Source organism: Eutrigla gurnardus, assembly GCF_963514095.1.
Source record: "Eutrigla gurnardus genome assembly, chromosome: 3".
In the NCBI taxonomy this organism is placed as follows: Eukaryota; Metazoa; Chordata; class Actinopteri; order Perciformes; family Triglidae; genus Eutrigla; species Eutrigla gurnardus.
The window spans coordinates 19,780,117-19,807,170 of record NC_139917.1 but is presented as its reverse complement, the minus strand read 5'-3'; the positions used below and the strand labels follow the sequence as shown (position 1 = coordinate 19,807,170).

At 43.2% G+C, this 27,054-nt stretch overlaps 1 protein-coding gene across 1 annotated transcript; it reads right to left on the bottom strand.

The window, feature by feature from the left end:
• Window positions 1–1,821: 1,821 nt before the first annotated feature.
• Window positions 1,822–26,784, bottom strand: rnf38 (ring finger protein 38). The gene is made up of 13 exons (XM_084006354.1): window positions 26,665–26,784; window positions 24,984–25,674; window positions 12,599–12,660; window positions 7,864–8,066; window positions 7,396–7,771; window positions 7,136–7,300; window positions 6,661–6,831; window positions 6,247–6,432; window positions 6,020–6,123; window positions 5,808–5,892; window positions 5,531–5,652; window positions 5,299–5,398; window positions 1,822–4,598 (listed from the first exon to the last, which is right to left on the bottom strand). Exons 2-13 carry the CDS (start codon window positions 25,585–25,587, stop codon window positions 4,536–4,538), a joined length of 2,241 nt encoding a protein of 746 aa, XP_083862480.1. The 5' UTR covers window positions 25,588–25,674; window positions 26,665–26,784; the 3' UTR covers window positions 1,822–4,535.
• Window positions 26,785–27,054: the final 270 nt, after the last annotated feature.

The following is a 27,054-nucleotide window of genomic DNA, read 5'->3' as shown; positions in this document are numbered from 1 at the left end:
CATGATGGGGTGTTTTCCTCTATCTAACCTTAACATGTCAGGTGGTGCCAGCCAAGCATTACGTTATTTAGCTTGAGCAGAACGGGGCATTGTCAATTTTCCGTCACATTAATTACAGGTAGTTAGATTTATATCACCTATTATAGTTAGCTTAACGAATACGCCAGCGTCAATCAATAGTTTGCGTTTACCTAAAAACTTGTTTGCATTAGCTCACTAACCAAGTGTTTTTGTCTTTCCAATTTATTTGAACTACAACTCATCTTGACCTACGCCACACTAACAATGTCAAGATGGATAAAGGTTTATACGGAAACAAATCTAGTTATTCGTGTCCAGTTACGGAAACAAATCTAGTTATTCGTGTCCAGTCAGCTTAATAAGATAGCTAGCTATAACATTAGCTGACCAGCGAGGAACTAATTTACTTACACAGAAGAGCAGCGACCAGGCTTGAAACTGTTAACATTGTCCTGTTAAGCATTCAATTTCTGGCCAACCCCATTTCCACGCAGTCTAAAAAAAAAATGGCTAGCTTATTGTGATGGGGTTTTTTTTGGCTCATTGACATGAGCCAAGTCAGCCAAGTGACTTGCCTCATGTCAATGATTCGATTTAAATTGGCATTGTGACGGTGAGCACACAAGGATGCCATTTGCTACGTTACAGGATATTTTGAGACACTCACAAAGATAACAGGAGATAATGAACGTTCAGTATATGGTCGGTTAATGAGGTTTTTCTACAGGCAGCCTCTGCTCTACGGAGCCCCCCCGGTGACATAGGTGGGAAAAATATTAATATGTTTCCCACCTGTGTCACCAGGGGGGCACAGTACAGTTCCCCTGCTTTGGTTCAAAGTAAATCCAATTTTGGTGATTAGCGTTACGCAAACTGATTATCACTCGAAATAAAAATAACTCTTTTAGCTGAGGCAAAGCGGCACGCACACGCACACACACACACACACACACACACACACACACACACACACAGTTTGAGCAATATCTGTAGTAAATGATAAGACTATAATGTCACACTGTGTGATTAAGTTGGGACAGCTCCAGGATCAGTACTCTGAACAGGCTTGTGACGGAGGAAGCAATCACTGTAAGGAGCCTCTGATTATGATAAGATCAGCCAACACTGTCTGTCTGAAAGAAAGTAAAACGTGATGGGAGGTTTTTTTAAATCCGCTTAGAATTCTGTTTCTCCTTAAACGCAATCCTGTTATTAGAAACTAGTGTCTGCTTAACGCAGGTAATTACGTGAATGTATCCTTTGGCCGTTGATGGCTCGGTGAAAATAACAGGGTTATTTTGTCCACAAAGCTAGAACAACATCGATATACCATGACAACTGACATAGTGCTTGGTACAAATTTCTCTCCAATAAATTAATCTCTTCCCACAGTTTGACAGTTTGAGAACAGTTGAAGTGCAGTCAACTCAGCCAATGAGCAGGATCTAACAGAAGGGCCCTCAGCCTTCCTCCGAATTAAGGATTTAAATCACTTGTGTCGTATTACAATCTGACAAAATTTATTTAAATATGCTGCATTACAAAATAGATACAAGTGTTGTCAGCACTTGAATTTAACAGGCCGAGAAGTCACAAATGGAGGATTTTAGCACAATGAAAAGAAATGTTACTGGTGTCAGACGCCATGTGGACCGGTGCAACTCAAACAGAACTACACTGCCACCAAGTGGACTGCCCCCAAAGACTCGGTGGAGAACACGTTTTGTTCAAGTTACATTTTTACAAGCTGAAAGACAAGGGAAGGGGAGTTGAGGAAAGAATCACTTGGAAAACACAATGTTTTAGAAGAGGATGTTATACATTTATTATTGAACCAGCTTTTGAAATCCAAAAGACGGGGTAAGGGATTAAAAAAATCATTGCACTACTTAATAAAGTATAACTAGTAATAACTCTCATACAAAATGTACAAATGTTTGTTAAAAATGTCATTATCATCATAACAGGCCTTCAAATGATTTTGGTTACAGATATAATACATAATGAAACTACTATGACACCATTTTAATTATAGAGTTTCATAAAGTTTAAAGGAAAAATTTTCAAACAACCCAACAGATTGCATGGAAAAGATTAGCAAAATGAATTGATAAGCACTAATCATACTGGTTGCGCCATTTTCTGCAAAGACATAAATAGTGGGACTGAGGTAATTGCTATTGTACCAAGCAACATCAAAAAAACTGTCCAACATAAAACAATCCCAAGACACAAAATAAATGCATACCGTCACAAATATGGCCTTTGACCCCAAAGGAAAAAAAGATGACAGAAAATATAATTTCCCTCCGTTCCCATGGATATTACAGGACCTTAAACACTAACAATGCTGAAGGAGAGCGTTATAAAACAATGTTCTTCCTGGTTCTGTACTGATGCATTCTCTGGGAAACCAAACACAAGTTCAAACAAATGTATTGGTCTGATGCAGCGACTCTGGATGGACCTGCAGAAAATTACGTTTTTAGAGAAAAAGGCTTTACAGACATAAGACTGTGCAGGTGCCCGGCTGAAACTTCACCAAACTTCTGTCCAGGCGATCTCTGTAAGGCCCGTGTAAGGTCGTCATCTTGAAACAATGGACTAGGACTCTGAAACACCAATTGTGATAAACAGCTATAATACCTTTAGACAGCCTGCTCCATGCAAGGACATCTCCGAGTCACATGATCACATAATGACACTGGCCTTACAGAGATAAAAGGATCATTAACTGATGTGCAGTGAGTAGAATATAAAGGAATTTAATGCATTCAAATAGTAGTTCTCGTGTACACGTGGATTGTGGAGAAACTGATCAGTGGTTTGCTCAGAATGAAAAGAGTGTGTAGTTCTCAAATCTACATATTAAAGTGCTGAAGTGTCACATCCACCGTCTGGTGAAACGGTACATTTAGCTGTGACCTTAAAAGTCTCTTCGAACGTCTTCCCTGTCAATGATGGAGAAATCATTGCATCTATATCTAGCAACGCTGACAGAAAGCTGCTCGGGGACCGAGACAGATATAGACGCATGTTTTCAAAGGCCTCATTCTTGTGAGAAAGCTAGTAAATTGAGCATGTATGACTGTTTTGGTGACATTTTTAATGGCCGTTTTGCATTCATTTTGTCAGCTCTGTAAGATCCAACTGTATTCACATAATGTGCCTTGGGGGAGAGCTTAGTGGATATGTTGAGAAAAGAGATAAATAGACCCAATCTGTTTCCTTTAGTAAAGGACATACTGTATCGCAAAAAAAAACACGTAACTCATTTGAGACAAGAACAACGTAGAGCGGCAGACGTGGACTCAAAGTTGTAGAGAATGTTAATGTTATATGACCTTGAAAACAGAAAAAGGAACATGATACAAACGCATTGTTTCCTTCCATGGATGTTTTCCTGGTCCTACAACAATTCTTGGCTATAAAATGTCTGAAGTGGCCCTCAACCTCCAATGAGTCTAAATCTATCTGAAATAAGGTGGGGGAAACACAGGATTACGGAAGCCAATGCACTGTACCAGATGAACTGTATAAATACCACAGGAGAAATAACACACACCCACAAGCGCGAGAACACACACACACACACACACACAGAGAAAATAGTCTATTTTTCACTGTTCCAAAGTAGCTTTGACACACAGTATACTCTTTTAATCTTTGTTTCACCCCATACAGACTGCTCTCACGCCAAGGAATGCAAGAATACACCTACAGGAATCAAATCTGATGGTTCAACAGCAATTATAATGAGTCTAGTAGAAATGACAGTCTCTGCAAGCCAAGTCGTCAATGCTTAAAGCTATGGTCTACATTCTGAAAATCAGTTGAGCCTCTGAGACAGATTTGAAACCCCCCCAAACCAAACCCCTCCCCTGACTGTTCCACGATTCAACGAGGCGGGAGTGGGAGGGGACGAGCCGGGATGACGAGGAGCAGGGGAGACGAGGGGATTGGATGGAGGGTACGAGCCAATGGGAGCCTTCCGGACCAATGGCTCCCATTGGTCAATTTCTATGCACGCCTACAGCTGATGGACTGAATGGATTAGACCATAGCTTTAAATTATAACCAGAATAATAGCAATAGAAATAGCATAATCTTTGGACTGCCAATTCTCCCTAAATGCTTGTTAGTTCAACGACAGAGACGTTTTTCAAAGGAAGTTTTTTTTTTTTCTGTCCAGGGCTCATTATGAATTTAAAAAAATACACATATATATCCACCTGCACATGACACTGTGTGTACGAGTTTCAAAAGGCCATTCATAGTAAAGGGGTAACCATGAGCAGAAGGCAGTAACAGTCCAAAACAGAAGGCTGAGGAAGTCCAGGGACAAAATGAGTCAGTAGGAAGTCGCTGATCCCAGGTGAGAATTAATGTTCAGTGTCCGTGGGGATAAAGAGTAAAGGAATAAGGAGCACTGGTCGCAAATGTGTGGCAGAATGTGTGAGAGGAAGCGTATGATAGAAGGAGAGAAGTTCACTGATTCGTTGAGGTCGATGAGGTCACTCAGAGTCCCGCTGGACCTCAGAGGCGTCGGCTCGACAGATAGGACAGGTTCTGTTTGCCTGGGAGGAACAACAAAAATAAGGAGATATGGGTGAACAGATGAACAAAAAATATATCTAAAATTCAATACATAACAGATATGAACACCATAGTTTTCCAACTGTCTATTTATGGAAGGCATTTAAGAGGCAGCAGATTTAAGGCCTGATCACACCAGCATTAAAACAGCTAAATTTAGTGGCAAAAAAAAAAAAAAAAAAAAAAAAACTCTAGCTTGCAGGAGTGTAAAGTGAATGTGCACAAATTTCAACTTAATTTTTTGTAATCTTTGACATTCAAATCCACACTGTTGACCAATAGCAAGCTACTACATCATGGAGGATGGTAAAAAAACATATTTTGAATAAACTGTCAGCTTATTGTCCTGTCCCAGCAAGCTAGCAACTGTCAGTTAACATATATTAGTGAATGAAATGATAAACCACCCTGAAAACGTAATACCAGGGGTAATAAACGGACCAGCACTGAGATAAAAGCAAGACGCTCAGAGAGCGATAATGTGACCAGCTGGCTAGCATGTTAGCTGTTTGCTCACCATCTATGCTAGCTCACCCACTAGTCCTGTGAATATAGATTCCAGTTTACAGAACCAAATATATTGCAAAGAAAAGATGGCTGAATCTCAATGTGCCACTTTCATGTGTGATCAAGGGTGTGTTGGGAATGATACATTTTACAGTTGCTCTGTGCTTTACTCACCTTAAGCCACTTGTCTACACACTTGGCGTGGAACTCGTGATTACAGGGCAAGACCCTGAGGAGCTGGCGAGACTCAAAGTCACACATACATACCACACACCTGTAAGACAGAGCAAGGTTGGTACCATTTAAATCAGCATGTTTAAAAATATATACATCGTATCTCCTCAAACGTACAGCCAACCACAAGAAACATTCCTCACATTTTTTTTAAAGGCAGAAAGGTACTTACAGTGTTTGCTCAGATTGATGGTTGTTGGAGTTGAACCTGTATGACGGGAGCTGTTCTATATCTGCCTTAGTTAGACCACGGGGCTTGGCCTCCCCGAGACGTTCTGCAAGGTTCAACAGTGCCTGAAGGTTTCACACAGAAACGCAGAAGTTTAGAGGACAAATCTCACAATTGAAATTGATTATAAGCAGTTAAACAGATTCAATCTACTCCAGGTTTAAAGACCATGACTGAGAATGTTATAATGTCTGCACATTGTGGGGGCGGTTTGTCCTACCTCATAGTTCTCCACCTCTCCATCATCCACATCCAGCTCTAGATTGATAGTAGGGGCCACATTTGGGGCCACGGGAAGCATAGACCTGTATGTGGATAGGACCAACACAATTTAATAGAGTGCATTTGTTACGTTGCAGAGGCAAACTCAAATCTACTACAAATCCACGTGTGTTGTTCTGACATGAGCTTGAGGAGGTTAGAAACACTTACAGGAAGTAAGGCAGGAAGCTGGGGTGGTAGGGTGATGGGGGTACGGCCTGCGGAGAGCGGTAACGCCGGCTTGTGAATCGGCGAGGCATAAAGTGGGGATAGGGCTGTGAAATATGGGACAAAGAAAAGAAAATATTTTTATTTCACCAAACATAAGGGCCTCGTTTTACCATAATCCCATACATTAAAATAACAAACAAATGACGTCATTGACTGAATGCAGTTACCACTGTGAAGAGCTCCTGCGACAGGGGGTCATGGTGCGAGAGGAACTGGAGAGGTGTGGAGGGCGGTAGGGTGGTGGGAGGCTGGTGGTGATGGTGGTGGTGGTGATGGTGGGCGTAGCTGAAGCCTCCGCCTACTGACAGCTGCTCTCCAAGAAGCTCTACCTCATTTTCGATCCTCTGTAAGGGCTGACAAGAGAAACGCTACGTTATTGATGTTTGCAGGTAGATTTGTAGGTTATTTAAGCTATTGTGATATTATTATGATATTATTTATTGGTAATAGACACCCCTCTGTAATAGTCTATGCTATTGTTTTTTAAGTCCATATAAAATAACTACTCCCTACAACTATGAAAGGCTTCATATCTGTATATAATTCCACATAAAATATAAAAACAAAAGTCATACACGTACCGATCGCGGCTGTTGCGTCTGGAAAGGCAGGAACTGTCCAGGGGCGGGGAGGTGGGGCGGGTGGTGGGTGAGGTGGGTTGGATGGGGAAGCAGAAACTGGGGGTCACTGGACAGCAGTGAGGGAAAGGCATAGGGCACTGGCAAATGTTGCATTGAACACGCCTGTAACATCTGGGAAAGAGAAAGAGGAAAAGAGGGGGAAAAAAAGAGGAAAGAGAAAAGTTTTAAATGCATGTTTTCTCATCATTGGGATTGTAATGTGCCTTGCCACAAGGTGGCAGCCAAGACCTGAAATATTAAAAAGCCCCTTTAAACGGGGACATTCTACAGGTTTTCCCAACCCACTTTCCTTTCGTAAACTTTGCTTTTTCATTGGTTGACTCATAAGAGAGAGTGTACATCACAACATGTACTTTCTTATTAACAAACAAACCCACACACTCCTACAAAATGAACACTGCTGTGCGCTTCTCACCGGGTGGTAGTGTTGTCCAGCGCTGAAAACCACACTGCAGGCTGGGACTTGTTGTTGTGAGGAACAGGTAGGGGGAAGGTGCTGGCCGCTACACAAAGGTGCTGCGAGACTGTGCGGAGGGACTGGGGTCACCGTGTAGGAGACTGGTACACTGCCCTGCTGCAGCTGGGGAGACAAAAACACACCAGTTTAAAATACAGCCACACATGCAATGTCTCCTAGCGATCTCACGCGTTAACTGAAAGTGTTTGCCAACTAACCTGTTCGTGCAAGTCCATGACCATGGCTCCTTGCGGCTGTTGCGTTGCATGATGCTGTTGCGGGTGATGATGGTGAAGGTGATGATGGTGAGCAGCCGGATGCAGTAGTCGTGGCGACAAGGTGGGAGGGTGGAAAGCGCGGGGCTCCTCCAGACTGGGCCCCCCGCCGACAGCAGTGGGGGGCTGACCATAGAGGCTGGGCGTGTGTGTCGTGTACGTCTGGTGTGTGGAGGGGTGGGGGTTGTGGTGGAAGTTTTCATCCTGGTGCTCTGACGGCGACAGGCGGGGTGCGGGGCCTTGGGTGGAAGGGTGGTGATGGGGAGGCATGTGACGGGTGGGTCTGGAGAGACGGCCACGCTGACGCCTTGCGGGCGGGCTGGGGGTGGGAAGAAAGGGAACAGTTTCACATTTGGGAATCTTAGTCGACTTACAGTCGAACTAAGTTGAGTCATCAAGAAATCATCTTACCTCCTTCTGTGCCGAGCAGGAGTGAGGCATCTCTCCTGGTGGTAGTGTGTGTGGGGGTGAGGTTGTCTCCGACTTGGGGGTCCTGACTCCCATGGGCGGATGGGGGGAGATGGGGTGGATGGTGGGGGGGCAGATGAGGTCAGCTGTTCCAAGACAGACTGACTGGACAGCCTCTGGCGCTTTGGACTGGGACTTTCCTCGCTCTGCAGATGGGGGGGATGGAAAAAAGGGTTGTGGTTAGTGACCCATAGCACTCGTAGCAAATCAATTTCACCATGGTTAACAGTCCTTCAATCCATACTACTGCATAGACACTAAGTTCCTTTGTGACTCATGGCATTTCCTGTATGATTCAGAGTTTGTGTGAGAAACGTGTGTGTGAAAGGGAGCATATTACACCACCAGCGCTCTGAGGCCCTCAGGGTACAAAGGCACTTCCTCTCGGAGTGAGGAAATGCAAGACAAGCACTCAGAGGCCCCATGTGCAAGTCATACATACACACCCTCCACTGGAGAGCATGACAAATTCTTTGTCTTGGAAACAAGAAGAAGTCAGTGACACACACATAAACCATGACATAGCTGAACGTGTAGTCATCCGGATTGAGAGCAACTATAAGGGGTCATCATATATGCCGTTTCAATCCTGTCAACTCATATGTGAGTCACATCACTTACAGTCAGTGCAGTGACTCTCACACTTTGCACTTGGTGAGGCAAGAACACACATGCTGGTGTGTCAATTCTTAGTCATTCGCCCTCACGCAGACCTTAGCTATGCTCTGAAGAACACACCGGTTCTTTATGAGAAACCCCACACACATACACACACACCCCCGTTAAGTGTGATAAAAATGACTCAGCGGCTGTGACTTTTAACGCACACACACACACACACACACACACACACACACACACACACACACACACACACACACACACACACACACACACACACACACACACACACACACACACACACACACACACACACACACACACACACACACACACACACACACACACACACACACACACACACACACAGCTCAGCAACCTTGAGAGCAGTGTGATAGCTAACAGGAAACAGCTGGAGAGCAGGCTGCAGAAACACACACAGTTATGGAAACGCCTGCAGACATGCACAAATTCACATTCACACATGGGCAGCTGCCACTGTTTGAGTTCTACAACCTATAAAGAACAATGTATTTTGAAGTGCTTTAGAGCAAGACGATACAGTTCTTCCAAACCTGAACAAAATGCATTTTGACTGTAGGGTCAAAACACACTGTATACTGATGGCTCTATCGCTGATGAGCTCTGGACATGACCTGAAATTGACCAGCTTATGTGAAAGACAAACAATGGCAATGACTTAATTTAGTCTTGACCAGAGAGGACTGCATGAAAGGAGAGGAGAGGAAAGAAGGATGGACAATGGAAGAAAAAGAGAAGTACAGATGGAAATAAACATGCCTGAGCATTCATGTCAAAAATACTGGTGCATCATCAAGCCAGTCCCACTGCTTTCAAAGCTGTATTGTATCTAAATGTATCCATAGCTGCCCTTGAAAATACGTTTCTCAGTACATACAAGTTCTCTCATACTTTCTGGAAGTAATGGTATACTATCTTTGACGGACAGCTTTTGAATTGTATGACGTCAAAAGGGATTGGAATGATCCGAACATGGTTAAATAACAGATAAGTGTATTTGGTTTTATGTTCATTTTGTATAAATGTGCATGATTAAATTATTTTTCCAGTTCATTCCCACGTCACAGTTTTGAACAATATTCATAGTTGTTACTCGGAAAAAGTCCTGTCAAACGGGGAGCTAAAATCACAAACATGTAAACATAATCTTTTTATGATTTGAACACAAAATATCCATGATGTTCAGAATACACTCGGTCTTGGATGATCTTTCCCTAAAAACAAAAAATGTATAAAAAGGCTATATTTTTGTATTTATACAAAGAGACGACGTTAGAACCAAAAGTACTCACATCTGTAATGTTCCAACAAAATTAGACCTTTTTACATTTCAGAAGATCTTTGCACGCATATCATTTATTCTACAGTCTACAAAAAACATCATATGGGCAACTTCATCATTAAGGAAAGCTACCCTACACACTATGATCAAAAGTGACATGGCAGGCACACAATGCATATTTCAACACAGACGGGAGGGTACCAGAGATCCACCCCCACTCCCAAACCTCTCTGTTCCTCTCAACAACAACCCCCTCTCTTCCAACCGACACCCCACAACCTCTGTACCAGCCTAGCCCCAACACCAACACCCTAGGGACATCTACTGTGCCCATTTTCATATCTAAGCAAGCCTCCTTCTGCCCAGGCCTGACATATTCCCTTCTCACTCTCACTCCCCCCCCCCCCACCCTCCTCAACAACCTCCTCCCACACCCACCACCCCTCCCCATTGTTCCCCTCTATCTGTCCTGTCCTGTCCGAGACCATGGCCTAAAATCTGAGGGGACAAGACAAGAAGTTCTTAGACAGGACACACACACACACACACACACACACACACACACACACACACACACACACACACACACACACACACACACACACAGTCTTAACACATTCAGACTATTGCCCATTAGTATGAAAGTTTGATGGGCCTGTCTGCCCACGTTAGTCGGAGGGGAGCTGTGTCAGACAAAGGAGTGTGTGTGTGTGTGTGTGTGTGTGTGTGTGTGTGTGTGTGTGTGTGTGTGTGTGTGTGTGTGTGTGTGTGTGTGTGTGTGTGTGTGTGTACATGCATGTTGTCTTATGTTCTAATAGAGTGCTTGTTTTTAAACACACACACTCACTCATTCACTCACACACACTTCTGGTCCAAACATGTTCCCATTAAACCCAGATAAATAGAGAAAAAAAAACACGCAGAGGCACAAACACACACAGAACACACGGAAAAAGAGACACACAGTGACTCCCGGCGTGGTCCAGAAACATTGTGAACTGCTCTATGACTGATATTACAGCACATTCTGCAGTGCTCACAGTGTGGAGACCACACACACACACACAAACACACCCTCCATTCCTTTCACTGTGTCCACATTCTGCATGTGCACACACACCAGGCAGGCCAGATATCCTGAAGCACGAGTGCAGACACACCCTACCACGTTCTAGTTCACCATGTCCACGTTTGGGATGTGCATGTATCTTCTCGGACACGGACACACATACACACGGATACTTGTGTAATTGTGGCCACCAGCTGTTGTAGCTTCGCTGTCAATGCTGAGAACCAAAATAAAGCGAGGCCCACAGAGTGCATGCAAATACTCACCTAAGACACAACTTAGCCCAGGGTTCTCTTTTCCCAGCGTTCGAGGTCTAGAAATGGTGCATGCACACTGAGCAAATACGCTCATTTGCTTTTAGAGATTCATTAATATTTGCAGACATGCTTCCACTAACACTCAAACACTTCTCCCTCCCCCCACTTATTTTCTTTCCATCAACAAGATTTCAAAGCCCATTTTGTTTCCTCTGCCACTGTTCCTCCCTTCCTCCCCCCTCCCTACCTCACTCATTCCCCTCCTTCCACTTCCCTCACTCCAACCAAGTCCCACAGCTGGAGGTGAAATCATTAGCAACACCCCCTCCCTGTTTTAGGCCTCCACCTCCCTCCCTTCCTCCCTTCCCTCTCTCCCCCCCAAGCTTTCTGCAACACCTTCCTCAGCATCCTGCCTCCCCTCTTCTACTTCTTCTCCATTTATTTTTTTGCTTTGTCTGCTGGCTTTATAACACAGGCCTTTGCTTGTGACGATGACTATCATTCACTGAAGTCCCCTTTGGCAGTAGAGTTTTAAATTATGCTCATATAAAGTACATGATTGTTCAGAATTCTGCTGTCTTTGACATGGCAATGTTGCCTGAAATCCTCACTTACTATATTGAAACTACACAATATGTACATTTGCTTTGCTGTGGCATGCGTCCCACAGACTTATACTGCATCAGGCTCACTGAACTTGTATAATGCGTTTAATGTATACTGTATAAACAGACTTCAGCATTTTTGTAATGGAAAACAGAGATGAGAGTTTGCGAAGCCATTCTGTGTCAAGAGTTTCTCAAGGAGGTACTAGTGTTAAAAGCGTACACACAACAATCACGATTAGCAGGCTGAGTGCACAACATACTGAACATCATCAAGTGTTTCTCTGAATTAAAGCTTCAACCAAAATAGCTCCACTGATGGACATTTTTTTTTTTTTTACAGTTTTCATTTAGCTATTTCAGCCCAAAAAAGACCAATAATTTCAGCCCCTTTTATTTGTTATTTATTTATATATATATATGGTTGAATTGTCTAAGAAACATAATTTTCAGATTGTGACACCTTTATAGCTCTTTGGAAAGAGGTGTTTACCTGCAGTGTTTCATATCTGTGGTAGACATGTCCTTCCCAAGTACTTTTTGGGGATAAAACTTTTTAACTTTCAAAAATTTGGCCATGGATGTTCCACATCACAATGAGTCAAAGTTATAGGTTACTCAAGTTAACGTCAGTCATGTTTACTGGCTACGACTTAGCCTCCGACTCTTTTAGTCAACTATGAGTTCACTGGGGGAGAATATGACTCACACATTTCACTCTACATCACAGTAGTGTGCAGCTTAAAAACAGCCATATATTTACTGTGTTGAATCATGTAAAAGGTAAATGTGTGTGGCTTACCTTATCACTCTCGTCTCCATAAGCGTGATCTGGGTGGCAGTGGTAGGACCCGCCAGAGGCTCCTACACAGAGAAGGGAAAAGCAGAACAAAACACGGGTCAGGCAGTGAAACTAAATCTGCATGAACACATCTCATTTTCATGAATTCATTTGAGTTTGGAAAGTCAAATTCATCAAGATATCTATATAAAATATTGAGTTACTTTTTTGCAGACATTATGGAATACATTAAGGCATTCAGTACATACAGCCTTATAAGTTCCTCAACAACACTGAAATCGCACAAAAATGGGATTTTTTAATTCATTCACCACCATGGTTCGTTCATTTCTCAAGGATAAGTCAACAACATAATGAAATTAATGCTTTTATGGGATGTTTTCATTTGTTTGTTCTGTTTTATGGGAATCCAGTTGGAGCAGCAAACAATGTGTATCTGGCATAAAAACAAAGACCTTGAAGCGGCTAAATCATAAAGTCCCTTTTCTACACTTAACCAAATTTACACATGAGCATCCTCATTCTTGTCCTGCTCTGCGAGTTTGAATGCAATTGAATAGCATGAGCTCCTGTATTAACATGTATTATTTTACAGCACAATATACAAAACATGTTGTTAATACCTTTTGTTGAAATTGATAGCGCAGTAATACCCAGGCATTGTGGGGAGCCTCCTGTTTATCTAAATACAGTACGTTTAATCCTTTTGTTGTTATTGTTCTCATGCAACTTGGATTTAATACATCAGCAGCAAAAAAACAATGACAACATGTTTGTGAGACGGGAGCTGACCATGTGTACAACAGAAAAGTGCCTCAAACACATATGGCGTACTCTCAGATCAGAAGCAGTAGATGTACAAAACACCACACACACACACACACACACACACACACACACACACAAATCCCGGATTAGGGCAGCTTTTGGATGATACCGGTGCTTGCATCACCGCTAAGACTTTTACTCTTTTGTTTTTCCCACAATCCTTTCATCTTTTCATTGTCTTTTCTATTCATTCTGTTTTTTTTGTTTTTCCCTTTGTCATGGGCATGTCTTTAGCTTGGGACGTCCTCACCACAGATGGTGGCAGTGGTATACACACCAAGGGTAAGCACTCCCAAGGGCACTCCAGACAAGGCTACCTTTACAAGAGATAAAGAGAGCTAAACTAGAAGGCAATAGATGTAAAAAAAAAAAAAAGGCTTTTAAAATAGAGCATTTTTAACCTCTCAGCTATTTGTTTGTGGGATTTTTTCCTGCTCACAGCCTCCCTCTTTGAAGAAAAGCTTTGATTGACAACAAAGAAGAGAAACAGAAAGAAGAGGCAAACAGAGCGAGGTTTTCACAACTGAATTCCTCAATCCTTAAAAAAAAAAAGCATTTCCTCTCCAATGCCTAGAAAATAAATGGATTGAAAAGGTTGAGTTAAGTAAAGCTTACATTAGTGCAGTGAAAACTGGCTAAAAGGCTGTTTTCACCAAGATGATTTGGGATGGATTGCTGGTGAGACATTCATGGGACTCGCTGACTGCATAGCACTCTTCTGTATGACACTCATTCACCGGTCACAATAGGCAAAAATCCAGCTCCCTCCCAGAATATGGTCTCACTTGCACATTGTCAGAATCCGGTAAATTGAGTCAGAGACGAGTCATTCAGTCGGAATCACAACACAGAGGCTACAGAACAGGTTTAAATGTTTCTATGACATGATGTCCACAGACTGCACAGAGCACAGTACAGTTTAGCTTCTACACTTTGGGCCTCAAGGAAAGTTGTTCAGTGGGATTGCAGTATGAATTTCAATGTCTGTCGACAGAGTAATATCTTCTCCTGCATCTAGGAATTTTTTTGAAAATGCTAATAAGGGCAATTTCATGAATATTATAAACTTTAAAATATGTTAATACTTTAAAGACACACACACTGTCTCGTCAAGGTAGATACTGGAGACTTATGACTTATGCACACACATAACAGACAGGCTGTAGGCACACTTGGTGTTGAAGGAGAGAATTCATTAAAAACACCAATGAATGTCTTATTACCTCAAACCATATAACATTAAACCATCATAAAATCATATGTGCATCATCAATTTACATTTACTATAATGGCATTTTTTTTACCTTTTTTGGTGCAATGATGTTCCGTTTGCTGCCATTAACACACAGGTATGATGGAGTGATCTTATGCAGATGAAAACGGATGTTTCAGACGCTGTTGCAGTTTATCTTTTTTGTTTATTGGCGTTTGTAGACAGACATGAACGTACCAGGTTTTCCAATGCAGTGTGGTGTTGCTCTGTTCCCGTCTGGTGAGAACTGTTTGTGCTCCCTTAACCTGTGCTCAACCCCTTCCTGTTGAGATTACTAACCTGTATTGTTACCAACCACTATATTGTAGGCCTGCACGATATGAGGAAAATCTGCGATGTGCGATACCATTGTTCAATATTGCGATGAGATATGACTTGCGATAAATAAACAAATATTGAAGTGTGCATATTAGCTATACAGTTCCTGTCTTTCTGCTATAATAGGTACACTCAGTGTTTCCCCTAGAATTTTTTTCAGGCCCGGTGGTACCCGCCGAAAAAACCCTATATATACAGACGAGACGCGTGGTGTATTGGTGCAGTTGGATTAAGTCAGGTGGCACAGCAAGCAGGCTGCAATTCTGCAATTATTATATTTGCATTCAACATTTTTGTTCAACCAGAGTGTATTCAAGGTTTTCAAGGATTCAAGGAGAGAGTGACTTATTAAGGTGCCAGTTGATGGAAATTATCCAAAATTAGGGGCTGGAATAATATGTCTGGAAAATGAGGAGCATCACATTAATAGCTACAGATACTGTAAAACACTACAACGACATGAGTGCATATATTGTCTTATTTTATCAAGTAAAATATAAGTTATAGGTTTACTCAACAGCTTATAGTTCATAGAAATTCAGGTAGAAATAGGTTAACTCAGAGTTCCACAGCTTATCAAAAACAATTTTATTAACATAGGCTGCCTAAGGGCGCGATCAGTAGCGTGCCTCGGCACGATTGCCCCAGGGGGTCCCCCGCGGCTTTGCATTCACACTGCTCCAGCCCAAACGGGCTTTGGCCCGTTAGCCAGTTGTACAAACGTCATCACGTCCTAATACTACACACACATGGCTTGATGTTGTTTTTAAGGAGCGCCGTCTCTGCATATATTTATATTAAACACTCGACCTGCATCAGCGAATGTGCGCACGAGCGGATCTGTGCGAGCAGGCAGCGCGAGGAAAGCGGATTTTGGACGGAGAAACACAGCGGCATTTTTCTTATAAATGCACCGGTCCGGTTCCGGTACCGGTCCGGTTCCGCTCACACCACGAGTCTAAAGAGTGCAACAGCTTGTCAAAATACAGTGTCAACTCCGTGTTTTCAAAGTAGAAAGCGACATCGTGGTGGTTTAACGAGGCGGAACGGCATCAGAACAACATCAAGCGTGTAAAGTACACGAAGAACGTAGCGGGAGCGCGCGGCGAGGATTGTTGCGGCCGCGCATCTTGCGGAGCAAGTCTACTGTGCTGCGCGGAGGCGCTCCTAATGTAAATGATTATTGATTTATGAATTAATTGATAGGTAGCTTATTTTTGGAGTATTGATTTATTTTTTTTGGCCTGGCGGCAGGCCTGTACAATGGTAGGGGAAACACTGGTTGTGTTGCAGGTGGTGATGGAGGTTTGTTGTGTTTCCTCTGGAAGTTGCCACAGCTGTTCGGCATGTTTTACACAGTACCTGTGTTTGTAACACGTCGTCGCTACGGAATCCAAAATAACTCCAAATTGCAGAAGTGCAGTTCTTTTTCACCACAAGGTCTTCGTCAACCACATTTTCCTCGCTATTCTCTCCTTTCTCCGCCATCGTGTTACATAGCCTCGCAGTCGCCACAAAATTAACACCAATTAATTTGAGAGTGGCTCCGGAACACATAGGACCCGGGGGAACATAGGACCCGGGGACGCTGCCGGCGCCGACGGCTAGCTGTTGCTTCATCTGATTGGCCAAATGGTGTGAATGCATGGCGCATGTAAATAAAATTATTTTTATTCATCGCGTTTCAGGCATCTTTTGCGATGTGTTAACCGCGCATGTTCATATCGCGATGACGATGAAAATACGATTTATCGGTCAGCCCTACTATATTGGGCCATTTTTATTTTGAGAAAGCTATTTTTACATCTAGTAAAATGAACCAAGAAGGTGTGTATACATGTTTTAAGCAGACTACTTTTACCAAGACAGTCTGCCATGCAAAACGTAAGGTTGGAATGAGAGGGTGTCCATCATAGAGAGGGGTGTGATTGTGTCAGGCCATTTTTATGCCATATTAACCAGGCAATATGAAATGGATTGACATACAAAAGAGTACTACTCACAAGTCTCACAAAAATAGCACAGCATCATTTAACTTTGAAGTAGTCACAGGTGGTATGATACAAACGTAGAAAAAGTAATGTTCAAATAAAGTGATCAACAATATATTAGCTGATAAAATGTGTAAAGCAAGAAAGAAGATTTGGTGACGTAGATGTCCATGATACCCGTTGTTCATGCAGCATGCAGCAGCCTGCAGAAGCAAACAGGATGTCTTGGAAGGAGGGTGAAAGACAAGGCCAGCACAACAGTGATGGGAGGTGAGAATGAAGAGGGGTGTGAAGGAGAGATGGCCGAAGAAGGAGGCAAAGTGGTGGTACAGAGGAGGACAAGGATGGAAATGCACATGAAGGTTGAGAGCACTGAGGAGGAAAGGGAGATGGGAAAAGATAAATGGGGGGGGGGGGGGGGGGGGATAAGGAAGTGGACTGAGGGGGGGGGGGGGGGGGGGGGAGAGAGAGAGAGAGAAGGGGGGCAGGGTGGGGGTTGTGGCTTCCCCTCTTGACTGCTATTGATTTTCTGTAAGCCTCAGAGTGCATCAGCTATTTCTATCCATTTCCTCCACCTCTCCCTCCCTTTCTGGTCCCTCACTCCCCCCTCTGCACTCAGCTCAGACACCCTTCTCACACATCCTCCTCCTCCTCACACTCTCCATCACTTCATCACCATCCCTCCCTGCCACAGATCCTTTTCCCCATTTCCCTATCTGCTGGCCTGTCTCTCTCCCATATATTCCTGCTGCTTTATCTCACAGTGTACACATTTCCCTGCTTTCCCTATATCACCATGATCGCCGTCGCCCTCTCTGTTGCCGACTTTCTCCATTAAACTTCCCTTCTCACGTCAAAACAGAAAAACACAGGGGGAAACAGATAGAAAGGGTGGTGGGATGGATAAGATGATAGATAAGCCAGAGACTTACTTAACAAATCACTTACTGAATGGTAACAAATAGGAAAACAGACTACTTCACCCCGCCTCCTGAACACATGTCACAGCACACTTCACACCCTAGCGCAGCGAGTCGAGCTGGCATACAGGCTTAAAATAGGCAGGCATGTAACGTCTGCCCAACCATTACCTGCCTAACACTGCTTCACACAGTGTGTGTGTGTGTGTGTGTGTGTGTGTGTGTGTGTGTGTGTGTGTGTGTGTGTGTGTGTGTTTAGAAACGGGACCGATTCTCCCTCTCTCCCACTTCATTGTCCTCCTCCATCTATGTATTGTTCTCTCCTTCCTCATTATCTTTCTCATTATCTTCAGTTACTGCTGCAGTCCTGGAGGTTGCTCCTCCATCCCGCACTTCTTCTCAAGTCCGAAAACTGCTTATACATCCCACAGAACACGTGCAGGTTTTCGCAGTCAACACACTTGATTGTGAAGTTATTATGTGCAGCGGCCGTTTTAAGTAAAGTAAATGCAATGCCATTTCATATCCCGCCTTGACCGACCAATCACAGTCCCACAGCACAACAAATACACATGATGTGCAGTTTAAATTCTGATGGTGAGCATGGTATTTAGTTCACATGCCTATGTGAGCTATAGCTTGGATCTTAAAATATTGTTTTATGCGTTAATAAGAACCTTATACAACCTTATAACTGAGCAAAAAAAAGACATTTGCTGGTCAAAAATATGTTTTGTTGATTGTTACTTCGCTTCACACAAGAGGGAAGTTTCTCTGTGCTCACGAGATCTGAGTTAAAGAGATGAATGTACAAGGATGTTTTCTTTAACATCAAAATTAGCTGGGAAACCAGCCCGGATCAAGAATGTAGAATACATAAATGCTATGCTCGGACAGTGCAAGCAGGTTTTTTTTTATTTTTTTTTTTATGAGAGCCACCTTGAGAAAAGCGATAAAGCACTATCCTGCTCTACGTATGAGTAGAGCAGGATGAAGCATGACAAAAAAAACAATGTCACACAAACAGATAGTAGACCAAAAGATATTAAGAGGAAAAGGGGGATGCATGAAACATTTTTAAAAGTACTTTTTTGATTAAACGCTGGGATAAAGGGGTCATCAGTGTCCTGCAGCAGCTTTCCTGTCAGAAAAAAAGGGTTCTGTGGACAAAAAGCCCTGAAACCTCTACGCCACTGAGAATTGACTCTCAATGAGACATGGTCTGTCCAGCAGTTTAAGGTCATATATAAAATTGGGAGCATTTCTATCGATTTTTAGTGGTTCTCAATATGGCGATGGCTCAGCCGGCGGCTTGCAGTTAACAGTGTTAGCAGAGCTAACGGTGGTTACCTGAGGGGAAACGGAGGGTGTGAGCTTCCCTCCCGCTGCGACACCATCGGTCAGAACGGTGTTATCAGACGTAACCGCAACACGAGCAGAGTAGCAGCTGTGGGCTAGCCAGTGGGACCTGCACAAACATGCACTAGAAGCAGCAGCCTGGCTATGTAAACGAAGAATGGAGAAGCTCGAATTACAACACACAGACTCTTGTCGTCTTGTTGTTACAGAACTGAGAAAGTGCGCAGCAAGACACAGCTGCTCATCCCAACAAACTGGCTGAGGATAGGCAAACACTATCACAACACAAGTAGCTTCTAGCATGTTGCGCGGGCCTCCAGTGCTCAATACATTCAAGTAGTTCAAAGTTCAAGGACCTCAGCAGTTCAATACCTGCCCGACTTCATTGTGATTGCCATACAGATTAGCTGACAATGACAGCCGTATTTCTATTGGTTGATGTCTCTAGTAAACAAATGTTTTGTACGCAATCTACCTTTACCTTCCTTGTTTACACCTTTTCTTTGTAAAATGGTACTACGGCGACATTGTTCTGTATGTACGTATGTGTTTCTGATACTCCTGTTCCAGGCCCACCCAGGCAGCGACTAAACAAAGTGTGTGCACATTAAAATGTGCACACACACACACACACACACACACACACACACACACACACACACACACACACACACACACACACACACACACACACACACACACACACACACACACACACACACACACACACACACACACACACACACACACACACACACACACACACACACACACACACACACACACACACACACACACACTCCCTAACTCTCTCACTCCTCCTACTGTCCTCACAATCTCCCACCGCTCCTTATTCCCCAATGAAAGACAGAAGCCAGCTGAGAGGGTGGACATAATGGACAGAAAAGGGGAGACAGGTGACAGTGTTAATTCTCTTCTTCTATCATAAATCTCAACACTATGACCACAAACGGAGCTAGCAACTGATTGAAATTACATTGTGAGGGGCTGAATAGCAATAACTTGTAAGAAATGTACTGTTTCCGAGTCTTTTGGGCAACCAATTCACAATTTATAGCCGATGGATCAAATGAAAGTACAACAATGAAAATGTATTTAAATTCAAAAATTCAATTTGAGCTCATTGTAACCATAACAATACCATAACTAAGACACACAAACATCAACAAACAGTGGCCTTTGAACAAGAGATACATGAATTGTGTGTCCAAATCACTTCATTTAAAAACAACAAAAGACTGATTTAGTCAGTATGTTGTAAACAGTCCTTGTTCTGTCAAATTACAATAATAAAAGCATGTTTTCTTACACCTATCTGTCTACATAACAAACTTATTTACTACGTCAACCAACATCTACAGATTTGCAGTGGGGTACATGTTCATGCAATTCCAACTCACTTTGCATAACCGTTACAACATAGGCAGAAAGAGAACAACAAGATGTGGGAATAGGGAAGAACACAGACCGGGGAGGGGCTATGTTGAAATGACAAAAAAAGCTGAAGATGCTAACAAACCGTTGAGACACAGAATTGCTACAAAAGCAACCGGAATTTAAAATGCAAGCGTGAGAGAGCGATACTTGTTCGTATCTGTGGGAGTTGAGAACTGAATCATCTTTAAATAGGCTTTAAACTTAATGAAAAGAGATCACCGCTGTCCCACCACAGATAATTACAGCATAGGTTTTAGCATTATAATATGAAGTCCAGTTAGAGAGAGGCTGCCTAAAGACACCGTCTGAATTACAGTGGACCTCAGCACACAAAAAGCAGGAGTAAACAACCCCCCCCCCCCTCAACATTCATTCATGCATGTCATTCTCCTTCACTCACGAACTTACTGCCTATAGTCCCATCTTCAACCACCTATCCCACCTTCTTCTGTGCCTCCAACTGCTCCCAGACAATCATTTTCATCTTTTTCCAGTCTCCAGGACTCCTCCCAGGCTGCACAGTTGACGGTTGTCTGTGAAGCATGCTTCCTCTCTGTGCTTGGTGAACAATAATACATGTGACGTCCTGATTCTCCCCCACAGTCGGCCCTATTCTATGAAACTTGTTCACATCCTCCTTTTGCCAGGTCTCCTGGCTCTAATCGTCTCTCCCTTTCCTTCCACATCCTCTCTCTGCACCTGACCTTCCTTTATTGTCATGCACGGCACTTTCTCTCAAACCAACTCTTATAACTGCCTGCTCCAACTAATTATTTAAAGGAGACTATTATCTTCCTCCTTATGTTTCCACTCTGGTTATTGCGGTTTTGAGGTCACTGTCCTCCATCCCCGGGATCATCTCTTGCTGACCAAAGTGACTGTTTTGTTGTTTATTTGGAGTGACAGAGTAGCAGGGAACCCCTGCCACTTGGTCGATCCGAGTGAAAGAGTTTCTATTCAAACCGGAGGGAGTTGCCTGGGCGACAAGACAAAGGAAAGTATAAAAAAAGAGAGAGAGAGCATGCTTCTACCTCTGTTGCAGACAGTAGGATGGAGAGGATAGTAGTGGAGTGGAGGGATAAAGGTAGAGTGGCAGGAGTGTCTGCCCCTCTGCTGCTCTGGGCGGTCCATTAAAACGATCCCTCCATTAGACAAATGGGGGGGAGCAGAGAAAATGGACCGGATGGGTACAGAAAAGGTTGACTGATCCAAGGGGATGGGAGAAATGAATCCGGCTCGGAGAGGGCTGGCTGTGACAGAGGTGGGTCAGAATCAGGATAAAATATCAACTGCTACTGAGGATGTTGTTATCGACTTGAAATTGGCAGCAGTGTTAAGCATTTGGTGGGAACTTAAGTACTTATATATTCTCTGTGCTTCTCTTTTGTACCTAGAGTCTACATTTTGCAGAGATGGACTGTTAAGAGTGTTTTTTCCTTGTTAGAATTGTTAAGTGCCTAAAATGGTAAGCAACATCATGTGGACAGTAGATGAGAGAGAATGTCAAAAAGATGATAGGAAAAAAAAGTGAGCACTACAAACTGTATAAAGCAAGCCTGAAAGAGCAAGGCACAAAGGGGCCCGAAGATTTGGAATGGACTACTAGAGAAAGGGAGGGATTGAAGAGTACAGGATATCATTAGCTTTCATGCCCAATGCAGGTTGACTAGAGGAAAGAATGGATTAAGTATCTCTCCTTCGCTCTCACTCTCTCCCACCAAGCAGGACCCATTCTGGAAATGGAAAGGGGGTGTATAGTGTTGGAAAAGGTCCGGCTAGCCAGCTGCTTCACTTGTGTAAGAGAAAATTAAACTATAAATGAGTCCAGAGGCTTCCTCTGGCTATTTTAACAATGTAAATAGCACTCAAAAATAAAAACAAATGCTGTCTGTTTTTTATTTCAAAATAAAGCAACTACTAAATGAAGAATACTTCTTTTTTTTTACCACTTTTGCTACAGCCAGACTTTGTCATTTGTACTACTTACACAGAGTGCTATATTCTTTCCATATTAATGTTCTTTAGTGTGCTGTGCATTTCAGGTCTAATTGAAATTAATCCAGATAATGAATGAGTGTCTATAGAATCTCTAGCAAGTGCCTCTCCCGCTAGATCGAAATCCATTTGGATGGAAATACAATACAGTCATTCTATCCATTGATTTGTGCTATCAGTCATAGCCAAGCTGCTATGACAGAGTATGGGTCGTAGGTCACAGCAGACCGATAAACTCTGCCGGTGACTTGTTCACCGGCTCTGATTTGTCTTTTTAATATATTTTTTGTCTTGAAAATATCCCAGAATTCCCGATTCCCAACAACCCCCTATTATTACTCAACGACTGTTTCGTCCTCAGTGATAACACCAGACTAGCCCTCAGGAAAATCATATTGCAGGTTTAACTGCCGCCAATAAGATCACAATACACTTGTGGTTCTCTCCTGAGCCTCCATCAAGAAAAGAATGGTCGAGGAATGGTTTAGGGATATTGCTCTCATAGAAATATCATTAGCTGTAATTCATAAAGCACATGCACCCACTGTAGAAGCTTGGAATATTGTGATTGGTTCTCTTTCGTATCCTCATTTTCTTACCTTTCCTCTTGTGTCACTTTGATGGAATGTGAAAAGCACATTATCTAATGCCATTTTTATTTTAGTTTTATATTATCTATTTTTTAATGTTGTTTATTAAATGCAAGGCAACAGTGTATAGTGTTTAATGCTGTTAGCATGTCAAAGCTTGCCAATGAAACATAAAAACACATTAATAAAACATAATAAATGCAATCTTTTCTGCCTTTTCATTTCATTAAGAAATGACCACAAAAATATTCCCCAAAGCACCACATGGGAGGCAACTACCAACGATATATTTTCCTCAATTGAGAAGCCTGTTAGCTGTGCTGAAATAAAAGCTCTCCCATAGCCTTGCTGAATGTGAAACTCTAGCTGTGGCGTTTCTGTGTTGTGTGGTTCACTGCACTGCATTTGCTTTGAGTGGCCTTGCATGTATTCTCCACCCAGCACCAATCCATTCACACTCACAAGTTCTACTTAGCAATGAAGCACAAATATCAAAGCATGGCATACCCAGATAGTTACTAATAGTGAACCCCTTATTTAACATAGAATATGCCCATTCAGCTCTAAGGCAATGGTATTTCTTACCGGGGGTTAACATAGGATTTTCCGTGCCATATACAGGCAAATATTCATGACTATCAAATGGAAAAGTAGGACTAATGGGTCTAACATTACTCCAAATAGAGCATAATCCAACATCAAATGATGTATCTGATCCGCCTTTACATTTTAAGTATTGTTTAACCAATATATTTTCTGAAACTTTTTGAAAACTTATCCAAGGCTGGAAAATTGCTATTTTCAAATCCCATGACTGTATGAACCCAGGTTATTAAAGAGACATCCTCTTTCATATAACATGACCCATCATATTTTGTCAATTGGTTTGATTCTCTTGTACAAAAGCAGAAGGTGGAGATTCACAGTATGAGTACATGTAAACAACCTGCATCTTTAACAGCTATACAACACTGTGCATAAAATTAACACGTGTCACTACATAGGGAGGAGTGCCCATTTTCCTATTTCTTGTTCACACATTCAGGCCACAAAGCCAAACTCTTTGGTTATCTAGCCATTTTGTTGTTGTACCTATGCCAAGACGAAGATTAGCCTGCTCCCACTGTAAGGCTTGTTACCTAGCTACATCAATATTTGTGTAGTTGACTAAAAGTAGACATGTCAGGGTGTCTTAAGAAACCCAGTCTGGATAACTAAATGTGTACAGCAGTTCAATAAGCTTGAGGCTGCCCGAATGGTGCACCACATCCACACTCCAGCTCTGTGGCCAGCACATAAAACACCCTTTCTAATTAGAATACAATAAAATGTGTTCACACATGCACAGACACTTTTGTCATGCCAACTCCAGGACAGCCCCCTCCTTCCAATTTGCCTCTGAAAACCTCCCCCAGGTATGACACACCTTGACGTATATCCCTTCAACTTGGTGCTAAACACAAAAGTCAGAATAAAACATATGAATAATCTATATATTTTTGGTAAGGGGTACACTACCACACACACACACACACTCACACTCACACACACACACACACACACACACTCTCTCACACACACACACACACACACACACACACACACACACACACACACACACACACAGTGTAAATGACAAGTGAGGACGTTTACCTGCCGCCTGGATGCGGTGCGCTCCGGGGACCGAAGAAAGCCTCTGAATGCCGGGAGAGGCGTTACTTCCTAGGGCTCTCGTCAGGTTCTCCGGGTGGTTGCCGTGAGCTCCAAGTGGTGCGCAACCGGCACCGTGCTGCTGTGGATGTAGTTGCTGCTGCTGCTGATGGTGGTGGTGGTGGTGTTGTTGTTGATGGTTAGATCCCATGACACCGTTGCCGGTAATTCCATTGCCGTTCCCACCACCGTACTGCTGATAATATCCAGAGCGAGAACGCGATCGAGTCCTTGGGGGCTCCATGGCCATTTGGTGTGGGTGAAGTGGGTGGAAGAGAAACGAGGAGGAAGCGGCTGGGGATTGCGGCGGAGAGCCGTTGGTGGATCCGGGCTGTAGAAAGCCCCTAGCGCCGCTCTGGCTGTAACGATAGCCCCCGAGTCCTCTGCCCCCCTCTGCGCCCCCGTACTCTGTTCGCTCCGCCGACTCCGCCGCCCCCGCCTCGTCGAATAAATCAGCCCCTTTAGGGACAGGCTCCGGGGTGGAGGCCAGCCGGGGGCAAACTCTGGGCTCCTGAGTCGTTGGCTGTCCAGTGGCTGCGATTGGCATTTCCTTTCGGGGGATTTCCTCTTTCTTTCTTGCTTTTTTTCCTGCGTTTTTCCTCTCGTTTCCTCTCACAGAAGATCCCTTTAGTCACTGTTAAAAAAATATATAAAGTTAGAGAGCAGTTAAAAACTGAGCTCTTCGTCAGCGTTCACACAAACACGTATTTGTGTATTTAGACAGTCGTGTTGTGTTATAACTTGGGGTGGCTACTTCCCTCAAGTTTGTCTCAGTAACGTAACTAAACACAACGCGATCCCCCCAAACTGGTTCAACAACTAACGTTGAGGTTAAACAATGCCGTCGGCTCGATGTACCACCGATATAATCGCGTTTTATCTCAACACAACTGTGGCCATGTGCCGGTATAAACTTAGGTATAAAGGTGATGGTGCTATTTCCTCGAGATAGTAACGTTAAAGCTGCTGGTTCACCAGCGACGTTTAGTTCATAACAACCGAGCAGCGAGTACGGCCATGGCTCGCTAGCTCACAGAAGGCTAACGCTGGAGGGGGGCATGCTAACGGTAGTGCGCATAATACTGTGGTAAACGCATTATTACGCTAATTCGACCCACACAACAACAGTATTATCATATCCGGTCGCTTTCTCACACTCGTGATAGTCCCCCGACCGAGTTTGAGACAACTTTGTCCACTTTAACAACCATTTAAACTTGTTTAGCCAGTCTGCGTTACGTCGTTCACTAGCTTGGCAATCCTTACCAACCCCTCCTCCTCCACCGACCAACACATAGAAAAAGCCCGTAGCGAGCCACCCACGCTTCGAATCCCTTTAAATTGCTTGGTTAACAGAAAGAAAACAATACGGGTTATTTAAAATAATAATAAATTAATCATTTCATTGAGTAAGGGTGACCCGCATGGTGTTTTCCCAGCTGGGAAAGATGCGAACAGCGAAGCGCACATGAAAGATTTTTTTTTAAAAGTGGTCAACCTAAAATTACAAAGAAAGAACCAGGGCTAAAATTAACAGGATCTTGAGGAATGACCCCGCCTCTGAGTCTGCCGCTGAAACACGGTCTAATTTCCCTGCCCAGAGTAGTTTTTTATAACAACTTACCTTCAATGAGCTCTCCTCGACTGTACTCCTGAGTCGGATCTGTCGATAATATGGTGAGCCCAGCGTGAGAGTGTATGCGAATCTGTGTGTGTATGTGTGTGTATGCGCCCAGTGTTCGCTTGGTGTCAGCGTGAAATGTGACAGACCGTCAACCCTCAAGTCGGATTTCACCAGACATGCACAATCGATGTCGGAGACAGAAAGCGTTTGAAGTTGGTTTTGGTACACGCCCGTCCCACGCCTCCGCCGACAACAAAAGAACACGAAACTACATTTAAAAGTGTCGAATATAGGTTGCGTGAATACACTTTACTTTAGAATCACGAGTTCTCCGGTTAATATGAATTGTTCGAGGATCGGCAATCGACTATGTCTCCTGGTAAATCAGAA